General features: G+C 43.3%; 1 protein-coding gene and 1 long non-coding RNA gene across 2 annotated transcripts; both read left to right on the top strand.

Moving 5' to 3' along the window:
- The first annotated feature begins 22,846 nt into the window (after positions 1–22,846).
- Positions 22,847–23,133, top strand: LOC146551905 (uncharacterized). Its single transcript, XR_014890075.1, has 2 exons — positions 22,847–22,891; positions 22,979–23,133. It is a non-coding gene; the product is annotated as an uncharacterized LOC146551905 (long non-coding RNA).
- A 60-nt stretch (positions 23,134–23,193) lies between these two features.
- LOC146551906 (uncharacterized) lies at positions 23,194–25,417 on the top strand. The gene is made up of 3 exons (XM_085258280.1): positions 23,194–23,649; positions 23,719–24,997; positions 25,350–25,417. Exons 1-3 carry the CDS (start codon positions 23,197–23,199, stop codon positions 25,415–25,417), a joined length of 1,800 nt encoding a protein of 599 aa, XP_085114406.1. The 5' UTR covers positions 23,194–23,196.
- The last annotated feature ends 1,461 nt before the right edge of the window (positions 25,418–26,878 follow it).

Below are 26,878 nucleotides of genomic sequence, written 5' to 3' on the forward strand. Positions count from 1 at the left end.
TGGTTCCCCTGGAGTTCACGCAGCTTTTTCAGTGTTAAAACAATACTTTAATTTTACAAAATCGTTTGATATATGACAGATCAGTATTCTTTGTCACAAATGGACATTTGAAAATGACCCCCTGGCGTAACATCTAAATACATTGGGTTAGTGTGTATTTTCTTTTTTCCCCCCACAGGCACTGATTTTGTTGTAAAATTAAATTAAGATCTTTTCCAAATATAACCACCAAGTTTTGAATGTCTTAACCGAACCAAGTGCATTTGGTGAATAAACCCAACTAAGAAACAAATAAGAGCAAAAATGGAAAAATTGAAAAGGGCCTAAAAGTGAGTGTTGCTCCCTGTTGCTCCCAAACAGGAAACAAACCAAGTAAAACACATGACATATATGACACAGATCTCCAAATGGAGATCAGCACGTGTTAAAGTCTATCGATTTTCATAGTAATTAGAATTTAGTTCTTGTACAGTATTCTCTCTTTTATTGTTTTCAGTGTGACTGTAAGCATCTTTAACTCTGTATGCATTTGTCTTCTTAATTTTCATTTTTTCCCCTTAATTTTCAGTTTGATCTTAGATCAGTTTATTTCTCCCTCTTAGTGCTGGAAGTGTTAAAGCAGACTTTTTTTTTTTCCTTTTTAAGTTCAACACTGGATCGATTTGGACTGGACTGGACTGGACTGGACTGCTACAGAGAGGCCAAGTACAGGTTCACTAAAGAAGTGGACATTGCTAAACATCAGCACTCTGAGAAGATGCAGCAGCAGATATCAGAGAATGACTCGGCCTCTGTGTGGAAAGGTTTTAGGAATATCACAAACTACAAGCCTAAAACCCCCCACTCCACTGATGACTTGCTCTTAGCCAACACCCTTAACGACTTCTACTGCCGTTTTGACGAGCCATCAGGCAGCCTTCACACCTCCAACGGCCCCAACAATAGAGACACTTTGGACACTAATTCCCCCACCTCTCCCCCCTCCACAGAGCCATCACCACCTTCAAACCGTTCACCTGCAACACCCCCCTCCTCACCCCACACAAAAGAGGATTTCACACCACCTCCTCCCACCACAACTCTTCATATTCATGAAGCAGATGTGAGGAAGCAGTTTAAGAACCTGAATGCTCGGAAAGCTCCCGGCCCAGACGGTGTGTCTCCTGCCACCCTCAGACACTGTGCAAACGAGCTGGCCCCAGTGTTTTCTGGCATTTTCAACTCCTCACTGCAGGCATGTCATGTGCCTGCCTGCTTCAAGTCCTCCACCATAATCCCTGTCCCCAAGAAACCTAGGATCACTGGACTAAATGACTACAGACCCGTGGCTCTGACATCTGTGGTCATGAAGTCTTTTGAGCGCCTAGTTCTCTCCCATCTCAGGACCCTCACGGCCCCCCTCCTGGACCCCCTGCAGTTTGCATATAGAGCCAACAGGTCTGTAGACGACGCCATCAACATGGCCCTACACTTCATCCTGCAGCATCTGGACTCCCCAGGAACCTACGCCTGGATCCTGTTTGTGGACTTCAGCTCTGCCTTCAACACCATCCTTCCAGACCATCTCCGAGACAAGCTTTCCCAGATGAATGTGCCTGATCCCATCTGCCGGTGGATCACTGACTTCCTGACGGACAGGAAGCAGCATGTGAGGCTGGGAAAGAATGTCTCGGACTCCCGGACCATCAGCACCGGCTCCCCTCAGGGCTGTGTTCTTTCTCCTCTGCTCTTCTCCCTGTACACCAACTGCTGCACCTCCACCCACCAGTCTGTCAAGCTAATCAAGTTTGCAGATGACACCACCGTTATTGGACTCATCTCGGACGGGGACGAGTCTGCCTACAGGAGGGAGGTTGAACGTCTGGTGTCCTGGTGCAGCCACAACAACCTGGTGCTGAATGCCCAGAAGACAGTGGAGATTATTGTGGACTTCAGGAAGCACACAGCCCCACTCCCCCCCATCATCCTGACTGACACCCCCATCACCTCTGTGGACTCATTCCGCTTCCTGGGTACCACCATCACCCAGGACCTGAAGTGGGAGCCCACCATCACCTCCGTCATCAAGAAAGCCCAGCAGAGGATGTACTTCCTGAGGCAGCTGAAGAAATTCAACCTGCCAACACGGACGATGATGCAGTTCTACACTGCAATCATCGAGTCCATCCTCACCTCCTCCATCACCGTGTGGTACGCTGGAGCCACTATCAGGGACAAACAGAGACTGCAGCGTGTTGTGCGCTCTGCTGAGAAGGTGATTGGCTGCAGACTCCCATCTTTGCAGGACCTGTACACCTCCAGGACATTGTGGCGTGCAGCTCGGATCTCAGCTGACCCTTCTCACCCTGGACACAGTCTGTTTGACCTGCTCCCCTCAGGCAGGAGGCTCCGGTCCATTCGCACCAGAACCTCTCGCCATAAGAACAGTTTCCTTCCCTCCCCATCTCCAGCTGCCTCCCTCTTCCCGCTCCTCCACAACCACCCACACATTCAGGGCCTTGGAGTGGGGGTATGTCACCAGGGTGCAGAGGAGGCTACCCCCCCCCCGTCCCCTTCTGGCTGCCTCTGCCTCAATTTTATCCCACAACTTAGACATTCACATTATTCACACTCTCATTACACATACATATAGGATCTTGGGGGTGGGCACAATCACGGAGTCCAAATTACCATCAGGGTGTATACCTCACCCCTGACGTCGTTGCCCACCTCTCAATTTTAAATACACTTAGTCATTGAGGGCTAGCAGGAGGGACTATGCGCTTACCTGCTGCTCCTTGGCAGGTAGCTCCATGCCCTCCTGGGTTTTAATTGCACCTTAGAACACATATGCATCAACACTACAATGAGCGGGTGGAGGGAGGTTTGGAGTCTTCTCCCACCCCCATTCTCTGCGGCCTGCTGGAGCGGGAGGGCTAGTAGGAGGAGTTGGCCGTCCGACTGCGGTCTGGGGTGTGGGGCCTCCCTGCTGCTGCGGAATCGGGGTGGTCTGCCTCTCCCCACCGCAGGGAAAAGGGTAACACCACCTGGGTCTGGGTGCAATTCCCCCCTCCAGGGGCAAGGGTACCTAGACCCGGTTTGTAGAGTACGCTTGGGGAGTGTGATTGTGTGTACAGCGTCTCTTTATGTCTGTCTCCACGTTGGTTGAGTATGGAGTGAGTGCATATGAGAGCATGAGGGTGGGAATGGATGTTTGTGTCTGTGTGTGCCTGTATGTCTGTGTCTATATGTCAGGTTGGGTATCAGACGCCACCTCTCTGGGGACACCTCAGGCCCTCCAAGGTTTGGAGGCCTATCTCCACCCACCACCACTTCCCCTGCCGGTGGCGGACTCCCTCAGGTGTCGGTGTGTTGGTGGTTCTTTGTGTCTGGGGGTGGGCGTCCGGGTACACACCGGCTCACTCCTTGGCGGCCGCTTGTCAGGGCCTGGGGCCTGGGGCTCGCTCGGGCCCCTTTGGAGGTGGGGTGCCCCCGGCCTCTCGGCCTGGGGCTCGGTCACTCAGGCACAGCTGGGGGCCGGCGGAGCTCACGGGCGCGTCACTCCAACTCCCCCTGACTTCTGCTCCGCGGCTGCTGGGCGAGCCCTCATCTGGGACTCTCCTCAGCTCTTACTGGAACAGTGGCGCGGCTGCCCCTCTGTTGGTCTTCCATGGTCTCTTGTGTTCTGGGGGCCTCTGGATGTCTGGAGTTTTGATCTCCTCCATACCCGCTTCACACCCTGGAGGACGGGGCTGTGGCCCCCCCACACTCCCTAGCAGATCATTACATGGAGAAACCTTTGGAATGCAAGCATGCTGATCCACACAGGTATGCACACATGGGTATTCACAGACGCGGACTAAAGCTTTCTTGGCTTTAAGACATGCATGCGCTCAAAGCACACTGTGCGCTGTCTATCTTGCGTGCTGCACAATATCGTTTATTATTTAGTAAATATTGATATCTATGACTAGCTAGTTTATTGTGATGGTGCTTTGTTTTCTCTATTATTATGTTGCTCTTTGTTGTTTGCTGTCTCCTCTGTTTGTTTTTTTTGTTTGTTTTTTTTTTTTCTCCATACAGGTGACCCAGGAGTTCTTTTTTTTTTTCTCTCTCTCTCTTCCCCCCCCCTTCTCACCGTCTCTTCTCCCCTTTGGTTTTCTTTCTTTCTCTCCCCCTCTTTCTCTCATTCATTCCCCCTGTCCTATTTATTATAAAAAAAAAAAAAAAAAAAAAATGACAAAGGATGAACTGAAGCTCTGCCATCACGTAATGTCGCATACTGCTGTTTCTGATGTCATTTAAAAAAAAAAAAAAAAAAAAAAAGAACAGTTTCTTCCCCTCTGCTGTTGGACACATGAACAATAACCATATGACTGTACCCGCCACTAACACATGACCCTACGCTGTGTCACTGCATCATTCCATGTTTGGCACTGATCACCACCTGCACTCATGTATATATCTTTCAACGTAGCACTCTTAATTCTTATTCTCATGTATATATCTCATGTATATCTCATGCACATATCTTTCCACGTAGCACTTTTAATTCTTATCCCTACTTTTATTTTTTTCCATGTCTATTTAAGTGCTATTTATGACACTATGTTTGCACTGAAGCACCGCAGCAATTTCCTAATGTTGTAAACCTGCTCAACATTTGGCAATAAACCCCATTCTGATTCTGATTCTGATTCTGATTTGGAGTTCCTGTACTCACTCTACAGCTGTCATGTTTTACAGTAGAGCAATCTAGAAGTCTGGCCAGATAATGACTCTTGCCTCTGTGCTTCCTGACAGGGGAGATGTGAAACATTGATAGTCTCCACTCAGCCATTTTTAATGACAAATACCTCAGGGAGGTGTTGGATAGCAGAGAAGAAGGAGGAAATGATCTTTACATAACCTGTGACTATTGCCTAATATTTATAAATATTTACGTTTTTTAAAAATGACAAAAAAGCCACTGAAAACTGACACTGTCAGAAAATATGAATTTCATGAATTTGTCTTGATTTATCCATTTTTGTAATTTATGGCTTGACACCTAAAAAGGTGTCAAGCACACATGCACGTTGCAAAAAAAAAACAAAAAAAAAACACGTTCTGAATTTTTCAGAAGATGTGTAGCGTGAAGTATATACACACCAAAATTATTGTGATTTTGCAGAAAGTTTGTCCTCAAAAAACACTTTGTGGAACAAATGAATTCATTATCTAGCAATGATGAGCTTGCACTGATTTTTCTTAACAAGAAAAGGAAGAAACTGATTCCAGGTTAATCTGATTCTCAAGAGAAGTCAGCAGGAGGAGGATTTTAATGGTTTTTAATGGAATTTAATGGCTAAACTAACTTGTGAAAAGAATAATTTAAGTTTTAAGTCGCATTTGGCTAATGTTAATATCATTAGTGTCATTAAATCCAGAAACTTTTCAAATTTGGTGTAGTAAAGTTTCAAGTTAAACAAGTTAAGAATTAAGCTATCTATCGTTTTGGCAAACCTATAAGCATTTTCCAGTAAAACCTTGTCTTTAAAAAAAATACTGACTCCACTTCTCAAATTATTATTTAGTTATCTAAACTTACTCGGTCTACAGCTCTAGTAAAATTATTCATAGAAATTTTTGCCTTCTTTCCTGCCTTATAACAGGAAATTAAAGGGATTCACAAAAACAACTCAGAAGTGCTCATTTTCACAATGAAGAACGAGGCAATGACAAAAATAGATGACATTTATAGTCAATAAAAAGCTCTCATTGGGTGACAGCTCTTAAGTTCCCTGCTGTGGAGCAATTATATCTCTGCTACTCATGTTACCTTGACTACAGTATAATAGCTGTAGGCATGTATTGCACCCGATTACACTGTATTGCAACAGAATCCAGCCAAACCATGAAAAGAATAAAAGCTATGCAGTGACTTGACTTTGGTGGACTCACAGCATGACATTTCTGCTGTGTGACTGGGGTGTTTTATGAGGCCCTTGCTGAACTGGAACTATATGAATATGAGGAACATGTCTGTTTCACATGAACACTATGATTGTTTATTGCAAGGTTATCTCACTGATATACAGTAATTTATTGTAGATCCTACAAAACAGCTTAACCGCCTCCCATTTAAAATATGAAGCTATGTCTGTTTGTATTTGTGTGTGACTATGTGTGAAACTGCAGAAACCTCCTGATTTAAATACAGACATTAAAGCAGTATAATTATGTTGTACCATTAACATTTGCCCACCACCCTGCTGAGAATATTTGAATCATGAAGCCACTATGTGTCTTAGCTGTAAAATGCACTGATCTCACCGTTTGAGTGAACTATATTCTACATTCTACAGTACCTGACCTATTTCATATTTCTTTATATCTTGCTTTTAAGGTGCCAGAGATTCTTGCCATTTTTGCATGTGGTCTAGAACAACAGTTCTCAATAGTTTTGGGGGGACATCAGCTGCTTTTTTCACTCATTTTCCATCCAGTTCTTGAACCCTAGAGCTGGACTGTACCATTTGATCCACTCTACAATATAGCAGTGTGGGGTCACTTTGAGAGAGAACAAAAGGTGGTCGACATCGTAAGAACACCTTTGGACCCAACATCAACAGCTTTGTAATGTCCCTCAAGAAGTCTGGAGAACTATTACGGAAGAACACTGCAAGAAATTGCAGCGAAGCTTGCTAAGAGAGTTCAGGCTGTGTACCTGTGTACCAAATACTCATTTGGTACACAGGATGATGTACTAGATGTACTAGAATTGACACCACCGTTACCTTCACCCTTCATATCTTCTCAAGCTCTTCTCTGAGTCCTTGGTATTTCTCCAGCTTCTCGTGTTCCTTCTTCCTGATATTGCTGTCATTCGGAACCGCTACATCGATCACTACGGCCGTCTTCTTCTGTTTGTCTACCACCACTATGTCCGGTTGGTTAGCCACCACCATTTTGTCCGTCCGTCCCACAGGATCTTAGCTCGGTCATTCTCCACCACCCTTGGGGGCATCTCCCATTTTGACCTCGGGACTTCCAGGTTATACTCGGCACAGATGTTCCTGTACACTATGCCGGCCACTTGGTTATGGCGTTCCATGTATGCCTTGCCTGCTAGCATCTTGCACCCTGCTGTTATGTGCTGGATTGTCTCTGGGGCATCTTTACACAGCCTGCACCTGGGGTCTTGCCTGGTGTGATAGACCCCAGCCTCTATGGATCTTGTGCTCAGAGCTTGTTCTTGTGCTGCCATGATTAGTGTCTCTGTGCTGTCTTTCAGTCCAGCTTTGTTCAGCCACTGGTAGGATTTCTGGATATCAGCCACCTCCTCTATCTGCCGGTGGTACATACCGTGCAGGGGCCTGTCCTTCCATGATGGTTCCTCGTCTCCCTCCTCTTTCTTGGGTTTCTGCTGCCTGAGGTATTCACTGAGCACTCGGTCAGTTGGGGCCATCTTCCCAATGTATTCTTGGATGTTCGTTGTCTCATCCTGGACTGTGGTGCTGACACTCACCAGTCCCCGGCCCCCTTCCTTCCGCTTAGCGTACAGCCTCAGGGTGCTGGACTTGGGGTGAAACCCTCCATGCATGGTAAGGAGCTTTCTTGTCTTTATGTCAGTGGCTTCTATCTCCTCCTTTGGCCAGCCTATTACCCCAGCAGGGTACCTGATCACGGGCAGGGCGTACGTGTTGATGGCCCGGATCTTGTTCTTACCATTCATCTGACTCCTCAGGACTTGCCTGACCCTCTGCAGGTACTTGGTGGTTGCAGCTTTTCTAGCGGCCTCTTCATGGTTCCCATTCGCCTGCGGGATCCCCAAGTACTTGTAACTGTCCTCTATGTCCGCAATGTTGCCTTCTGGTAGTTCAATCCCCTCAGTTCTGACTATCTTCCCTCTCTTTGTTACCATCCGACTACACTTCTCCAGTCCGAACGACATTCCAATGTCATTGCTGTATAGCCTGGTAGTGTGGATCAGTGAATCGATGTCTCGTTCACTCTTGGCATACAGCTTGATGTCATCCATGTACAGGAGGTGGCTGACAACTGCTTCGTTCCGTAGTCGGTATCCGTAGCCAGTCTTGTTAATGATCTCACTGAGGGGGTTCAGGCCTATGCAGAACAGCAGTGGGGACAGAGCATCTCCTTGGTAGATCCCGCACTTGATGGTGACTTGTGCTATGGGCTTGGAGTTGGCCTCTAGTGTTGTACGCCACATCCCCATTGAGTTCCTGATGAAGGCTCTTAGGGTCCCATTGATCTTGTACAATTCTAGGCATTCCAGTATCCAGCTGTGGGGCATTGAGTCATAGGCCTTCTTGTAATCAATCCAGGCAGTGCACAGGTTGGTCAGTCTGGTCTTGCAGTCTCGGCTGATTGTTCTGTCTACCAGTAGCTGGTGTTTTGCGCCTCTGGTATTCTTGCCGATTCCTTTCTGTGTCCCGCTCATGTATTGACCCATGTGCCTGTTCATCTTAGCCGATATGATGCCTGACAGGAGCTTCCATGTAGTACTGAGGCAGGTTATTGGTCGGTAGTATATATATATATATATCTATATCTATATATATATATATATATCGTTTCATTCCACTGAGGTCACTCAATACAGACAGGTAGCAAAGTCTTAAAATTTTCTACTGCAGTATGTACGTTTGAGAGAAAGAGACCTGCAGATTCTCAGCTCCACAAATTACATCTAATTTCTATCACACTGAGTTTGTGTTTACAATAGTGCCGAGTGAGAACATTGTATATTTTTAGTTTAAAATTATATTTCTGTTTGTATGGGTTATTGGCTGTCCCCTTTTTGTAACACATTTAACATTCTTGAGACTGACTGAGTGTCTGCCTTGGTGTCTGCCTTGGTGTCTGCCTTGGTAGGAGAACTATTTTTTTTTTTAGAAAGGCCAGGACTTCATCTCAACAGCACTTCATCTCAGGGTGACTGCATAGTTTTCCTGTGGTTTTCCACAGCCATCCTACAGTGGCTCTTTGCAGTTGGGCCTATTTTGCAGTTTTATTATAGATAACACCAAGTGCACTTAGCTGAGAGATAGCGAAATAAAATCAGGGTTAATTTTGTTTTTTTCCTCAGCTTCTAAATAAAAGTTTTCACCTGCTCTGTTTTCCTTTGCCTACTTTACTCCAGTGCATGCATCCAGTTACCTACCAAGAGTACATGTAACCCTTTATTTGAACACGCACCATATCACTGCACATTTTCTCTTTGAATTCTAAGCATAGCTTCACCCATCTCGTGGGTGAAAGTAAGCAACATTGCTAATGTGGTCTTCTGATTGAAGATATCATTAAGCAAGCACCAATATCAAATTGTTGAACCTGATCTCTCTTTGAAGTGCTCCATAGCACATTGATTGCTACCAACGTGGTTCACTCTACGGATCGTATTTTCTAGGTGATGAGCAGTTATTTGTGTGGGCTCAAATACTGCTTGGAGTTTTGTCCTTGGTGTTCAATTTTTGTCTCATGAACTAAAAATGTAATTAAAAGGTTTTTTTTCCTTTATGCCCTCATTCTCCTCATATGAGAAAGCCTTTTATTTGGAATGGCCTTTTTCCTTCAAGCCTTTTTCTACATTAGGTTTGCTGAGATGTTTTTCTCATCTCTACAGAGGACTTTTGAAGTTTTAGGGTTTCCTAACTTTTGATTATGAGTGAATTTGCTAACATTTCTTAAGCAAAAATTTGAACTGTTGGGGAAAAGCGGGAAATGTGTCCCATTTTAGTTGACAGCAAATTAAACTGAAGCAAAAATTACTTTCCAATATTTTGCATATACAGTGCTCTCTTTACTGTAACTTCAAATCATTTGATTATTTTCTTGATTCACAGGAGCTGGAGGCCCAGTACCTTGTATTCAATGTCTCTGGAAAATGTTCCCTTTTCACTGCAATTAATATTTAATTTGATCTGTCAGTCACCAGCAGTGGAATTTTCAAGGACATCAATTTATTCCAAATCAACTGTTGCTTCAATCTACAGGGTGGGCCATTTACATGGATACTCCGTAATAAAATGGGAATGGTTGGTGATATTAAAGTCCTGTTTGTGGTACATTAGTATATGTGAGAAGGCAAACTCCTCAAAAAAATACAAAAGAAAAATACACGTGGATGGATGGTGTGAGAAGTGCAGTAAATACAACAGGTTTTGGATTTATTCTCTTAGGACTGTTCCTTTTGTCATGAATAGATTTGGTTGACAACTAGGACTGCTTACACAGATCTGAACCCTGTGACAGACTCTAGACCTATCCAGGGTGTACCTCGCCTCTAGCCCTATCGTAGCTGGGATAGGCTCCAGCTCCACTGGGACCCTGATAAGGATAAGTGGAAGAAAATGGATGGATCCTGATCTGACCTCACCACACAGAAGTGCAGAACACATTGTTTAATACCTTGTGAAAGATTTCACATAAGTGCTTAAAAAATATGTTGAGAATCTCTTGGCCCAACATAGCATTCGGAAACAATCCAGCTATTGCATTACAGTTCACCGATGATGAATAATGGCTATGTTAAGTGTATCCCTGTTTTAATTCTTCTGCTTCCTCCTACGGAAAATTCTCTGCATTCTTTGCCACCACCATTTGACAACTGCCAAACACAGTTAAGCTTTCAAGAATTCATCCTATATGGCATTTTTCTGTTAATTTACAGACTGCACAAAGTGTTGTTGAGTATAAAGTAGGACAACTTGTTCTTTCCTTTCTGGTTTGTTCTTATTTTAGAACCAAGTGGGTGTGACAAAGTGGAGAAGCAGTTGTAATTCTCTCCATTTGTCCCATATGTGTTTACCTTTTTTTGCACATTGTACACATTATTCTGTTTCTATGTATTTGCTATGATTTGCTATTTGTCAAGTAACATTGCTTCACTCACTATCCCGGGTTTGTTTGTGTAAGCGTTTTGTTGCCGGCAAATCAAACATTCTGCAAATTAAGACAAATACTAAGTTATGTTTCTTTATACTTTATTATGTTACAGATTAAGTCATTTGTTCATACTTACTCTGTTTGTCTTTTCAGTCTTCATGAGTGTCAGGTGTGGGGAAACGCCCGCTTGGCATTTCCTCATTTTAAAGTCCTGATCATGTCACACATGACATCATCAGGTCAAACCATGTGGAGGGGTTTCTTTTTCCAGAGAGATGCTTCCTTTTGTCTGTGTTAATGTTTAAAGGGATTTGTTGAATGTTTTTCCTTTTGTTAATACTGCCATTTAGTTGTGTAAATGTGCATATTAGAAGTGTGTAGAGGTTTTGTGTTTTTAGATAACCTGAGTAGAGTTTTAGATCCCTCAGTTGAGTGAGTGGTACTGGCTGGGCAATTGGAGGGAAATTGATGGCCCTATTTAAAGCCAGTCTCTACCAGATGCAGGAGGGAGGAGAGGTGAGCTGTGTCACCAGAGCCATGTTATGTTGAGTTTTGTTAAATGAATTGATTTGGGGAAAGTTTTGTTAAGTTATACATTAAATTAAGTTCACTGCAAATAAATTGCTCACCTTGGAAACCCAAAATGTCTGCATAGTCTGCTTCCCTACCACCTTCCTTGACGTTCGAGTGTGACTACCTCACAGTGGGAGGTAAAAGAAGGTTGTGAACTGTAGCCATCTGCTATTCAGTCATCAAGATGATGTACCTATGATTTGTCAGGATAACTAATCGCATGCCCATCGTCAAAGATATAGTATTTATTGAGCCTGACAGAGGGCAAGGGCTGTATTTGTCTATGATGTTGTAATCCTTGCCTGGAAGTGAATAGCCCTGGTTGTTGAAGTTGTTATTTTTACTCTTTAAACTTTTTACCTATTAAGCAAAACCATATTTATGTCTGATCATTCCTAAATTAATTCATACGGGACTATCTTAACCCACCAGAAGAATGAGGACAGATGGACCAGACCTCACAGAGCCTCGATCCAACATCATCACACAAAGAGACAGAAGATACTTAAACAGCCAAGTGCTTTGGCTTAGTATCTAGTGTTTCTGAGACGGTATTTTGCATTTCTGATATTGATAACTTTGGAATACAAATGATGTTAAACATACTTAAATACATATAATTTTCAGTTTCACACTCACAATCTAATATTCAATTACAGAAGCATTTAAGAATAAGTCAGCTTACGTATCTATGAATCTTCTTTGGTGCAACACTGAATACATAGCAAATTAAATGAATAATAGATAATCAGGCAAATTATATACATTTTTTTAAATGTGAATATTTGTATGTATATATGTGTGCTGAAAGAGCTTAATTTGCAGCACTCGTGTAACCCTGTGTTCATATCATGAAGCGGAAAATGGATTTTTTAGGACTAGCCTAGAAATTAACAGGTCTGATCAATAAAGATTCAAATCTTTATACTAGCAATGGCATCAGTTTTTAGCTTTATTTGTATTGCCTACAACCTTTGCAGAGTACTGCAATGCATCTAATTATTTAATAATGAGTACACAGGACCCTATGTGCATGTCTCAGGTTAATTCTGTTTAACTCTCATTTTTTAAACTGGATTGACTTTTGCTTGACATTTCCTCATTTCTAAATTTCATCATCTCAAGTCACTGCCAAGTACCATTTGAAGGGTGATGTAAGCATACAGTTAGGTCCACTGAATTTTTTTTTTTGTGGCATGCACCACCAAAGTGGATTTTAAATTACACAATCAGATGTGATTGAAGTGCAGACTTTCAGCTTTAATTTAAGGGATTTTTCAAATATATTGCTGCTTCATGTGTGGGAATTACAGCCATCTTCAGAGGCTCAAAAGTAATTGGACAATGGACTGACTAGCAGCTTCATGGCCTGCTGTTCTTTCTGTAACTCATAGCAAACTGTCATTTATGCAGGTAAAAATATCACTTGACTGCTGTATGTCATTTTTACATTTTTCATTAATTTATGTGATGGAAATAATTGACGTTATTAGTAATAGTTTTGACCAGACCTAAGAGACATAACAGAAGAGCCCAACTACTTCACATGACAACAAGAGAAGATAGAAATGAGTCGACTCCATCTGAAGGTGTGAAGGACAAATGATGTGATGAGGCCGCTGTTGAATTTAGCCACTTATACTATTCTGGATAAACTGTGTATTGCTGTTTCAGACATATTTCGTCATACTCTATGCTTTGAATGTGTTAAAATTCCCCAAACATCTGTTGTCCAAAGGCATCGTCTCATTAGCCTGGATTTGTCTTTTTGTGTTTGGGTCATTTGGCCTGATTGGACTGTCTGGAATGCTTGCACAGGCCGAGCTGCTTGAAAGGGAGCAGCATGTCAGAGCTGTATGGATTACAGGAGGCACCTTGCCAACTTCACCAACAGGACCATCAGACTCGATTTCTGGGTTCATTTCCTCCTACTGTGCCTGAACTGTCACATCCAACAATAAAAGCTTCCACTCTGCATCTGAAAGGTATTCCGCTCTGTAATGATGACAGGGAGCTCATTCTTCTTCTGCAAATTTTGATAAAACACAACTTAGTGTTTGAATTTCAGTCTATATAGGGTTCTCACAACTAAAGGTAGCAACCGTGAGTGGACTGGACTAACCTTCAAACCTTTTGTAGAACAGACCACATGTGAAAATGACTTGTTTTCCAACTGCTGTGTCTGTAATAAAACACACTCAAAAAGCAAATATCACCAAAAAATACATAAATAAATAAAAAGAGAAAAGCAAAAAAGCAACACCCTCCAGAAGTCAGAGACAGGTCTGTCCAGAGACCCTCAACAGTACTGAAGACCTGAGGTCACACATCTTGATTAGATTGTGCCCAACATAGGAGAGGGAAGAGGAGCCCAAGTCCCCACAGCCATAGGGAAAGAGCCCCAGAGAACGAGAGGCCAGCCACCACACCAAAGCACCTTGCAACTCACTCTGGAGCCACCAAGTGCCCAAGTCCTCGTTGGTTGGTACATTTGTAGTGTAAACAATTCCCTGGAATAAGAAAGCAGCTAAGACGCTAGAATAGCTACAGTTTAACATTTAGAGTTTTAGCATTTGTTACTAACATATGGATGAAGGTAGCAACCGTGAATGAATATTGTCCCCAAAACTCTCAACTTTGCTACACTGATTAAAAATACAATTTTGTTTTCTCTTGATGGCATCACATAGCAGCCACCTGAGGAGTTTCTGAGGAGTTTCTGTGCTCAGCATATCATTAATATGCCACATAAATATATTTTTTGCATTTTAGCCAAATGATAGGATGTTAGTCACTGAATTGCCACAGTGCAGGCAAGCCCTACCCCCCATTTCCAGTCACTGCTTGAAGCTGAGAAAGTCATCCATAACTTCTTACCCACTAACTAGGATTAAAATATATCACACCTCTTTAACTGTAAATGCTATTAATGTACCTTCTGCAAGCTAAGCTCCAAAACAGCTACACATTGCATTTTAGGTTTACATTATTCTTCCTCAGAATGAATCCTCTTTATCGCCTCCCTTAGTCAAACTCTGGCTTAATTGTCTTGCCTGACCACAGCTTTATGAGATCTATAAGAAGGCTTATTGAAATTTTCTGTATTTAAACAGCTGTGAACAACATTCAGCATATTGCCCTACTCCAGCTTGTGGTGTGTTACTTTTTGCATTCTAGTGTATTACAAGATTTAATGTCCTTTGGTCTTATACCTACAAATTGTCAAAAGCAGTAATTAATAGCAGTAACGTCAGTGTTACTGGCAGATCGATAGATACAAAAGGGCTGAACATAAAAACACATAAAAATATGTAATCACACTCTGCTAACAAGGCTGAAGAAAGGTAAGGAAGGGTCAATCTAAATATGGAAGGTTAGAAGAACAAAAGAAGTTGTGATGCAAGGTGCGAAGATTTGGAGGGAGTGTTGAATTTTCAGGGAGAAGAAGTATTCTTGATCACATAAATGCAGAGTATTTTTTGTACACATAACATGTCCCTCGCTTTCTGTCACCAACACACACGCTTTTGTTTATACAGGAGCATGTGTGCCAATCCATCACAGCAAGCAAAACAAGTGTTGTTTGACCCATAAAATCAAAAGGGACATTAATTAAAATCAAATTGAAAGGAGGTCTAAAACAGTGCCCTGTCAGAAAGCTTCTTACGGGTTGATATTAGAGATGGCACGATACCACTTTTTTATGTCCGATACCGATACCGATATCATAAATTTGGATATCTGCCGATACCGATATGAATCCGATATAGTGTTTTTTAATCAACAAAACTGTTTTTTAAAATATCTTGCTGCATTTTGCAAGTCTGCAAGTTCATACTCAAGTTTAAAACAACAACTACACTAAAGCTATTCTGTTATACCTGTATACAAAAAAAATATTTCATAGTTCAGCAATACTGATCAATCTAATAAACTTAGACCTACACCATCCTCCCTATTCTGGTATTTTAAAGAGTACTTAGCGTAAATATTAAGCAACCTAACTAATAGGGTTCCAACTCCCAGCAACAACAAAAATAAATAAATAAAAAATAGGGAACCACCCCTCACGCGCCACCTCATGATGCTTAATCCACGTAATCAACCTTAATTTGATGCAGTGTGAAAAAAATGCACAGAAATCAATTATTTTTCAAGAAATATTAAATAGATTCAACATCTTTCTTCAACAAAATTGCAGACTGCACAGATGGTACCTTCCCAAAGGAAAAAGTACTATAGCTTACTAGGGTATATATATTAGACTTAATAGTCACTATATACAGTAATTGACTTCTATTCATTTTACATCAAATTAAAACTTTGGGTGTCAGATAATTATTTATTAAAAGCTCGACATTTTAAATGAGAATAAGAAAGAAAAGTATGTCTTTGTGCCCCCTTTTCCCAGTTAATGCCCTATCGGCCCCCCTGGCTAAACTTTGCTAGATCCGCCCCTGCACAGTTACCAGCGTCAGCTACGTAGAAAAAGATCCTGGTGTAGAAAGTAATAAATAAATTCTAACAACAGCTTATCAAGCTTAAACGTGCTGCTGTTGTTCAGCCGCTGGTTTCCTCTTTCTGGTGCAAAGTGGGCCAAAAACAAAGATGGACTTGCGACAGAAAAGCCGATCAGCTGATCATTTAAGCAGTTTCACGATTGAAGTAGCAGCCGGAGAGCGAGAGGCAGTCGCTCGTTAAGCTTAACGCAGGAATGCTTTACAAACATTCAGAGATGGACTTACACACTTGCTTTACTTCTCTCGGGGATAACTTTGTCGGAGATGAAATGCCGGGTTGCTAGCGAAGCTCCAAATGCTATCCAGACCACCGACAGGTCCCGCATGCCACAGCCGCTCTATCACGTGATGCATACTGCTCCGACATGCTAACGTTCTGAGGTGAGTTACGGCGTGTTGCAAGTTTTGTGAGGTGCTTTCGTGATATTTAATGGATCGGATTACATTTTTTATTTTTCTCCGATATCCGATCCAGTAATTTAGGTCAGTATCGGACCGATACCGATACGTAATATCGGATCGGTCCATCTCTAGTTGATATCCAGCCTTAAAAATACTGCCATCTTGTGGTCACAGTTGACTATTTTCTCTGGAAGCAGACTCAACTCTTAAGTCAGATTCCACCAGAATCTAAATGGGGCAAGGTATCAATGGATACAGCTCAGTCAGTCTATATGAGAAGCAAGTAAAATCTTAAAATCAACTCTAGGAAAAATATTTCAGGCGTTTTTTATTTGGTGAGAATCTAACATTCAAGGTATTAATTAGCTGTTATTTTTTCACTCGTCTTTAAAGATTATAACAAATCTGAGATCTCGTTGATCAGAACCAAATATTTAACATTTCCAATTCCCCCCAAATTTAAAGAAGTCCATTTTAGAACTACAAAAAATATTTACCCCTCCAATGAATTTATGAGAGAAAGATTTAAATTTGTGTTAGACAACTGTTATATTTGTAAAATAACTTCGGAAACAACAGAGCACATGTTCTATGGATGTGTGACAATCCAGAATTTATGGAAATCTCTCCATGTCCTAATATTGTCCCAGTATGGATATATTGATTTTTGGTCTTTTCAAAATATTCAAATTGGAGTAATCCTTAAGGACAAAAATAGTGAGTTTTTAATTAACAATCTCATTATTATAACAAAGTATTACATACATAAATGCCGATATGCTAAATCCCCCCCTTCATGGCCTGCTCTTAAAAACGACCTCTCCCTGTTCCGTAAATCTCTTAAGCTAATAAATAAGCCCCAAGCAATCAAATTGTATAGATTTTTAGAAGAGTTTGATTTTTCTTAGCCCCTTATTTAAGTTATGAGTCTTGTTTATGGAACCTCACTTTTAGAGATTTTATGATCCCCCTTGTCTTCTTTATTTCTGTTCCTTGTTTTTCATTCTTTTTTTTTATTCTTATTTATGTTTGTATTGGTTATTCATCTTTTTATATTATTATTATGTAGATGTGTATGTATGCATATGTATATGCATATATATGTATATATATGTATGTTTACTTTCAGTTACTGTCGATTTCATTGTGGTGTATAGGAGATGTGATTCTGTTCTGATTGATTTAATATGTCGCTTGTCTCTTTGAGATTGTCATTGTTATTGTTCTAAATAAAGTTCATATTAAAAAACAAAAAAAATTAGCTGTTATTTTTGCCCCAACTCTCGATACAATGAATCACAATAGTCAAGAAATACCTTGCATGCAGACCAGGTAGCACTTATCTTTGAGATGCTCTTCAGTTAGAGAAAGCTCGACTGTACAACAATAGTTGCTTGTTTGTCGAGAAAGCGGCCACGTAAGCGGGTTTTGACAGTGAGCCGTGATAATTCTGCAGAAAACAATTTTCTTATAATAGAAAACTATCCTCAATATAATGGTCAGTGGTCACACAGATACTGCATTATCAGGTCTGCCTCTGGCAACAGTCACAATTGTTAGGTGAAAAACGAGTACATGGTGTTTTTCAGCTTTTGTCACATTTAAACACACACAACACAGCCTGGCCGTCTGACAGGAAATGGGAATGAAGTGAACCACTTGGTAAGGGATCTAAGGTAATCTTAGACAGCAAGCGATAATGGAGAGGGGTAGACAGGAAAAACAGATGACTAACATCTTGAACTGAATTGAATTGACACTCACTGAGTAATAGTGTAAGGGGAATAGGAGAGGAAGATAACAGGAGAGCAGTCAACAGGAAAGGTGAGTTGGGAACATCTGCCTCTGTAGCCCTCACTCTTCTTGACATTTCCCGGACATTTTGGTAGCTTGCGTTGTAGTCTTTGCATTCAACTACAGCCCTGTCATACTGAGTAAAAGCAGATAGCAATATTGTGAGGTAACAGAGTGTTCAAATAATATGAGCAAATACAGAAATACAGGTGTAGAAGCGCTTTTTTTATTCATAAAAAGCGATGTGATTTCATGTAAGTCACATGTAAATCCTCCCTATAAAAAAACATAGCAATACTAGTCCAATCCAAGTCATGACTAAATCATAACAAGTTAGACTAATAAGAAGCAACGTAGAGATGTTGGAAAAGGTTACAGCTACAGTACATTTCTAAACCGTTTATCCAGCATAAGACAAACTGTCTTTAAATTCGGTGTACTACTCAGAAATTCCGAACTGCTGCTCTTGCTGCAAGGGGGCATCAAGGATCACACTGAGAGCAAATACTGTGCAAATATGAAACCACATAAAATCTTTATTCACGTGTCAGCTAGAAATGAATAATGTCAGTGAAGAATACTATGAACACTTGCTTTAAAAAAAAATCAGAAATATTCTAAGGCTACGTCCACACATAAATGCAAAAATGAAGCAAAACGCTGCTAGGAACATGCCAAAGCAACAGGTGGCGATATATTCCGAACCGTGTAGAAGTGTTTGCCAATCAGAAATCTAAAAGCCTCGGTGGGAGATAGTAAACAAAGATGGCGCATAGAAAGCGAATGTGTGGAGGGACAGTAACTGTGTGTGTGTATGTGCAAGCATTTAAACACTGCAGAGTACAATTAACAGTAGCAGTATTTTGTCTAAGGCTACGTTCACAGGTCTTAATGCTCAATTCTGCTTTTTTGATCAAATCCGATTTTTTGTCTGCTTGTTCACGCTACAAATAAAATGCGACAGCAAACATGCTCTAGTGTGAACGCTCAGTACCACATACGAAAGGGACCCAGATCGGATTCGAAAATATCGGATTTGTGCCGTTCACGCTGTCATACCATGATCGGATATGGGTCGCATACAGTCAAAAAAATCTGATTTGATGCACTTTCGCCTGCAGTGTAAACATAGCCTAAGTCCCCCATTGTAGAAATTCATTTCACCGAAACTATAACGTGGCGCACAGTGTGACGTCAAAAAAGGCGCACACCTTTGACGCTGCGTTTTCTCCGTTTTCCTCGTCCACACGTAAATGAGTATTCGAAATTATCCACCCGTGCAGGGGTTTTTAAAAATCTCCGTTTTCAGTGACCGAAAACGCCGTTTACGTGTGGACGAAAGGTGCAAACGCATAGAAAAATCTCAGTTTTCAAAAATACCCGGGTACGTGTGGACGTAGCCTTAGGCAAAGGTTGAAGTTTTTAGGGAAAATGCAAAAAAAGAAAAAAAAAGCAGAAGAGAACAAGTGCACACACACACACACACACACACACACACACACAAATCCCAACGGAGAAGCATAGAGCAGCTGTGTATTGTGGGGGCACTTTTACACCTCAGAGCCTGTAGGTATGACGATTCAGGAAAGGCTGGATGATGGAACCAGACAATGACTCAAAGCACAGAATTAAGTCATTAGCAGAATGGTTGAAAAGTATAAAGGCCATCTCTCTTCAAGAGTCGTATTCTGAAGAGAGCTGTTCAGTAGATGTAGATGGGACCGTCCAGACTTCCTCCTTATTGCTGTGCTAGTTTTATCAGTAGCTATAGAATATGTAGCTAATTAATTAATTAAAACTTTATTTCCCTTTTCCAGCCTGAACTGTGAGTTACTCTTTATATCTAAAAAAAGATAACTTTCAATGGTTTAGTCAGTCTTGGTTTGTATTCTAAGAAGATCCGTGACGTATATCAGATGTCGGTCCTCACGAGGTCCCAAACAGATCCACTCTGAGGGTTGTTTTTAACCCTCAGTGTAGGACAACTTTTGTTCTCAGTAATTTAGATTTCTAGGTCAAACTTTTTCGTCCTACCTCAGTTGCTTTTGAAGATCTTGCTCAATGACAGATTTTGTGCATTGACTCAATCAACATCTTATAAATATTTAAAAGATCTCAACCATAAATGACTAACAAAAAGAAATCAATATCTCCGCTTTAGTAGAAAGTTTGTTGAGATGGCTCAGCCTATACAGTTTAAGAAATTCCTGCACACTTTACTGATTTATTCTTTAGATTTTTCTTTTTTATATATTTTAAATGGGTATCAGTCTGTTGATCAATATCCAAGTACCAATTATCAGTTCTGAATAACTTTTTTAAAAGCAATGCTAACATAAATTCATTTTTTGACCCGGACTGCACCCCTTAAACATTTATATCTAAGATGTTAAAAGGACATGACAGTAAAATAATTTTTAAAGTTACTTTTAAAATTTGATGCACAGTAGATATACTACGATTGGTTATTGTAATTAAGCAAACAATGAAACAGGCAGTACACAGTATAGTGATGAAAGTACTTTACTTTAAGTCAAAAGTAAAGTAAATGATTGACCTGAGTTAATTTGGTAAATGTAATTCATCGTTCCACTGTAGCCTGTTCATGCTGTTGCTTAATGAAGCACAATAAGGGAAAGGTAAACGAGCATGCTAAACAGAGTTCATATAACAGACAAACACGGCCCGTTAGTTTTGTAGCTACTTTTCTGAGTGTGGCTTCATTGAGATTGTTCTGATTGTGATGTAACACTCACCTAATAAATAGAGAATTTGTATGCTTTTCCTCAACATCAAAGGAAATATCTTGTGCTTTAATTTCATTCCTCCTTTCACCGTTCTCTTTGTTGCTTGATCCGTCCCTTGATCTCTTAATAGGAATTATCTATCACAATGAAGCGTGCACAGACTTTTACTCATACGCTTCAGTGCAAAGCAGCTCTCTCTGGTCACACAGCACAGTGTTAAAAGTTTGGCTCTGTAAGCCTCCTATTTTCCCTGAGTAGTGTCTGCAACATGTACACCATTACTGTTTTAGCAATGGTCTTAATTGCAGCTTCATTTACATCACATGTTAACAATGTTTGCAAATCTCAAACACACCTACACATAAAGGACTAACACCCAAACATGGGTATGCTCATTAGAGGCCAGCGAAACTAGCAGTGTGTATTGGATTTTGTTTACTCTAATAAAACATAAGACTTGTTCCCTGTCTGCCTCACCACCTCAAACTACTGTTCAGTACACAAAGATATAATGATGCATTACTCTGTTAAAAATAAATTAAAATCACAATGATTCTGTTGTAATGTATTAAAACATCTCCATTACTAAATCAAGATTGATTGATACTAATTTATGCTTATGTTATATAAAGTTTCTCCACGTGGTTAAAATGACATCACCACTAGAATTCTTCTTCTTTCTTTTTTTAATTTTTCATTTCAAAGGTTTATTTTATTAGCCTAAGATGTGTCCATTCCCAATTTCCACATTACATTTAGTTTCTTATTAGACCAACAGTGCACGTGTACAACTATTCTTTCAAAGTACAAAGTAAAATGAATTATGTATTTACCAAAGGATAGAACCTCTATAACTTTTTGCTGTTATTTGGGCATGCGTGTTCATGTGCGTAAGTTTCTGGATGGATGTGTGTGTCAGTAATTCTAATCTAAAACCTGTTTATAAAGAAGCCTCCGGCAAGTAATGTGCTCTAGAGGAGGAAAACAAAAACAGATACACACAAACACACACATATGCAAGTGTCTATGTCTTAACTGTTGGGACAGAGAGGATTTTTTTTTTTTTACGTATCAAATAAGACATGTTTTCATATTAGGAGGCTGTGTAATTAAACCGCACGATCGTTCTGAGCTTGCTTTTCATATTCTTTAATTTTAGGTGTAAACAAACCTGCATAAGAAATCACAAAACATACTCTGTTGTGCAATGCTGTGAATGTTTTGGGTTATAAACGGTAACGTCATGATGATGACATTATTTATGCCTCCATTTAAAAAAAAAAAAAAAAAAAAGTTAAAAGAGTGATTGCAGTAAATTACTGTATAGTATAGTATACTGTTATCGTGGCAGGTTAATTTTCAGCATGTCTCAGTATTTTAATTTGGAGACATAAAGGTTTGAGTAGCTTCTAAGTTATATTTTGAAAGGGCAAATCAGGCCTGAGGGAAATGAATAAAAAAATGAGGATACTTAGCAGTTAGAAGATAGTAAAGATGACCTGTTTGCTTCCCACTTGTCGGTTTACCACGTTAATGCAATTTATTCAGTGAACAAATTCATGGAACACAATTCAGGGTTCTGATTGCCTCATGCGGGTTAAAAATACATTAACACCAACTTTCTGCTTTGAGCTGTCAAGCTGTTGTGGCTGATATTCCCATTGCACAAGAATGAAGCTGTCAGGGTCCTGGGACTGGGCGACCCAGGATCCCTGAGCAGTTATGTATTATATTATTATTATATGTATTTTGGTATTGCTGCTGCTCTCCTCCATGATTGTAGATGTGAGTGTGTGTGTTTATGTCTGCGGGGATGCTTGGAGGATGGAGCTCAGCCACCTGCAGGCCTGAGGGGTGTGGCCCTGCGGAAGGACTGGCCACACCCGAAGCCACACACCTGCCGTTGATCAGGGCTCGTCGGGGGAGCTACTTAGGGGAGTCTTGGAGCTCCCACCGACGCGGGATCATTGCTTGGGACTCCACGTTAGTTACCCAGTTTAGGTTTTGGTCGTGTAGTGTATGCCTGCCATTGTTCAGTGTCCTGACTGCTGCCGCTATTGTTTCCCGCAGGAGGAGCGTGGAAGGCTTAAGGAGCAGCGAGCACCGGGAGTGCAGACACGGGAGCAGAGAGCACTTGGAGGACACGACACGGGAGTCTGGGGAGAAACACGGGGATTTATTGTTGTTTGATATCACCCTCTGTAAATAAACACTGTCTATACGTAGAGCACCGCGCCTGGGTCCTCCTTCCCCTCATCCCCACGGTCTGCCAGCCAGACCGTGACAGAATGATCCTGCCTCTAATGGACCCAGCGGTCTCCGAGGAGAGGCTCAGGAGGGAAGTTATGGACGAAGTGTACCACCTATGTGAGGTGTGGTGGGAGAAGCCAGCGGAAGGTTTGCGTCGCGCCGTGGAGAGGCGGCTGCAGGAGATGCTTTTTAAATTCCCCTGGCTGGTGGACTCCCTTAATGCAGTGGTCCTGGACTTCCTACTTTCCACCCTCCACCTCCACTCTCCTCCTCAGGCTGCCCACCAGCTCGGACAGCTGGTGGATTCACTGCCTGAGACGCCGGCCCCGACGCCGACACGGAAACGACGTTCGCGCCGCCAGCGTTCCTCACCGCAGCTAAATCCACAGACATCTCAACAGCCGGCTGTGGTGAGTCATATGGACAATTCATCGTCACTCACCTCAACTGTTTACTCTGGGGCTATGTTTATACGGTCAGCTGCCCAGCCGGTAGCCAAAGCGCAGCCCGCGGCCCAGCTGGTCGCTGTACCTCAGCCTATCGCCCGGCTAGTGATCCAGCCGTCACCTGCTGAATCATCCCCCGCGACATCTACCTCACCGCTTACCGTTTCATCCTGTTCACCATCCACATCACACGCTCAGCCATCTTCTCCACCAGCAGCAGCCTCCATTCCACTGCCCACTCCAGCGGCCTTGTCCGGAGAGAGCGACCTCACCCGCGTCCAACGCCTGATGGACTGGGTAACTCACACCACCAACACAAGGGCAAGAGTGGTGGGGTTAAACGCCATCGAGGCAATCCTGGAGGGAAACCCCTACCTCGGCCAGCTCAAGGGAGTTTCCGCCTGCCTTTGCACCCTGCGTAAAGCCCGGGGGGTAGTGCAAGCTCGGGAAACCTCAGACTTCGTCCAGCTGCAGCAGGAGCTCAGCATGCCCGAGCAGGAGCTCAGTGAGCCGGAGGAGCCCGCACCGTCAGCTGAGGAGCTCAGCATGCCCGAGCAGGAGCTCAGCATGCCCGAGCAGGAGCTCAGCGAGCCCGAGCAGGAGCTCAGCGAGCCGGAGGAGCTCAGCATGCCCGAGCAGGAGCTCAGCGAGCCGGAGGAGCTCAGCATGCCCGAGCAGGAGCTCAGCGAGCCGGAGGAGCCCGCACTGCCAGCTGAGGAGCTCAGCGAGCCGGAGGAGCTCGGCATGCCCGAGCAGGAGCTCAGTGAGCCGGAGGAGCCCGCATCGCCAGCTGTGGAGCTCAGCATGCCCGAGCAGGAGCTCGGCGAGCCGGAGGAGCCCGCTCTGCCAGCTGAGGAGCTCAGCGAGCCGGAGGAGGAGCTCTCGCTGCCGGCCGAGGAGGAGCTCTCGCTGCCGGCCGAGGAGGTCAGCGGACCGGAGGGACCTCCACGTCTAGCGCGGCCTCCTCGCCGTCCACGTCCGGTGCGTCCACGTCAGCGATCGGCGCGTCATGGACCTGTTGCCACGCCTCGCTGTTGCTCACCGGAGCAGCGACGTTGCCATCGGACCCGTGGCAGGCCACCGGAACCGTTCCACCGCCACCGGACCCGTGGCAGGCCGCCGGAGGAGCAGCGCCGTCGCCACCGGACCCGTGGCAGGCCACCAGAACCGTTCCGCCGCCACCGGACCCGTGGCAGGCCGCCGGAGGGGCAGCGCCGCCGCCACCGGACCCGTGGCAGGCCGCCGGAGGAGCAGCGCCGCCGCCACCGGACCCGTGGCAGGCCACCAGAACCGTTCCGCCGCCACCGGACCCGTGGCAGGCCACCAGAACCGTTCTGCCGCCACCGGACCCATGGCTGGCCGCCGGAGGAGCAGTGCCGCCGCCACCGGACCCGTGGCAGGCCACCAGAACCGTTCTGCCGCCACCGGACCCGTGGCTGGCCGCCGGAGGAGCAGCGCCGCCGCCACCGGACCCGTGGCAGGCCCCCTGAACTGTTTTGCTGCTGCCGCCGGACCCGGGGCCGTCCGCCGGAGCTGCTACGTCGCCGCCGTTGGGCTCGAGGTAGGCCCCCTGAACTCTCTTGTTGTGTTGATGGGCCGCCTGTGACTGTTTGTGGCGTCTTTTCGTTTTCTTTTTGCACCGCTGCGGGATGCGCGGTCTGACTCTGAGACTGTGGACTGGGTCGGTTTGTGGTTTTGTTGTTTTTGCTTGTTTTGGTTCTGGCCCTCCGTCCTGGTTCCCCCAGCCGCCTGCCCTGGGTTGGTTGTGCTGTTTTTTGTTTTGGTTTTGGGGTCGTCGGGAGCCGACCCTTAGAGGGGGGGTACTGTCAGGGTCCTGGGACTGGGCGACCCAGGATCCCTGAGCAGTTATGTATTATATTATTATTATATGTATTTTGGTATTGCTGCTGCTCTCCTCCATGATTGTAGATGTGAGTGTGTGTGTGTTTATGTCTGCGGGGATGCTTGGAGGATGGAGCTCAGCCACCTGCAGGCCTGAGGGGTGTGGCCCTGCGGAAGGACTGGCCACACCCGAAGCCACACACCTGCCGCTGATCAGGGCTCGTCGGGGGAGCTACTTAGGGGAGTCTTGGAGCTCCCACCGACGCGGGATCATTGCTTGGGACTCCACGTTAGTTACCCAGTTTAGGTTTTGGTCGTGTAGTGTATGCCTGCCATTGTTCAGTGTCCTGACTGCTGCCGCTATTGTTTCCCGCAGGAGGAGCGTGGAAGGCTTAAGGAGCAGCGAGCACCGGGAGTGCAGACACGGGAGTCTGGGGAGAAACACGGGGATTTATTGTTGTTTGATATCCCCCTCTGTAAATAAACACTGTCTATACGTAGAGCACCGCGCCTGGGTCCTCCTTCCCCACATCCCCACGGTCTGCCAGCCAGACCGTGACAGAAGCTTTAGTTTTGTCAAGAAGAAAAGCTTAAACGTCTCACCCCTTTGAACAACATGAGTTGCACTTTACAGCATTTGTAGCTTTAAAGACATTTGTTGATTTTGCTACAAAAGACAGGAAAATATTTGTGATGAAACACAAAGGTGAATTTTCTTTGTTTATCTCCTTGGGAGCCCAAACTTTAAGAATTTTAAACAGTGTTTTCTGGACCCTAAAAGTTGTTTTATGGAAATGTGATTATTTGAAAAAGCATAATTTTTCTCTGTCATCATTCTACTTTTTTAAAAAAAAATCCTGAACAGATGTACAAAATCCTTCTCCTATCAAAACATACTCTTTTGAATCCCACCACTACAGCTAGCTTAATAACGCCAGTCTAACAACATGTACAGTGACACAGAAAAGATTTGCTAATCAAAGCAACTACTGCTTTGGCTAATGACCCTATTAGCATAAGTAATTATGTTAAATATATCGTGGTGATATGATATTTTGGTAGGACAGTAAGCAGCTCAACGCCGTCATTAGTCAGCAGTTAAAGTTGATGATTTACTTGACATAGTTGCCACATGTTTTCAGCTGTGTGATTTGTTTTCAGAAGAATTAACAATATTTATTGTTTGTGTGTTTATTTTTCCTAAATTAGTGTTGATTATTTTACAGATGTCTTGCAATTCTAAAGCAGCAGTGTTGCCCTAATGTCTATTTACACACGATGCACATTACTCAAGTATCTTGAATGATGTGTAACTCAAGATTCTACACACGGGCAAAGTCTGGAGGCTATGTACAAAATGTGTAACAATGTGCTATGTATATACGCTAGTAAGCAGGTACCAAATGGTCACGAGCTGTCCATATGGTGCATA

Source organism: Mchenga conophoros, linkage group LG19 (genome assembly GCF_057382185.1).
Source record: "Mchenga conophoros isolate Kocher_MC1m ecotype Shallow Benthic linkage group LG19, M_conophoros_male_GT1.1, whole genome shotgun sequence".
Classification (NCBI taxonomy): Eukaryota; Metazoa; Chordata; class Actinopteri; order Cichliformes; family Cichlidae; genus Mchenga; species Mchenga conophoros.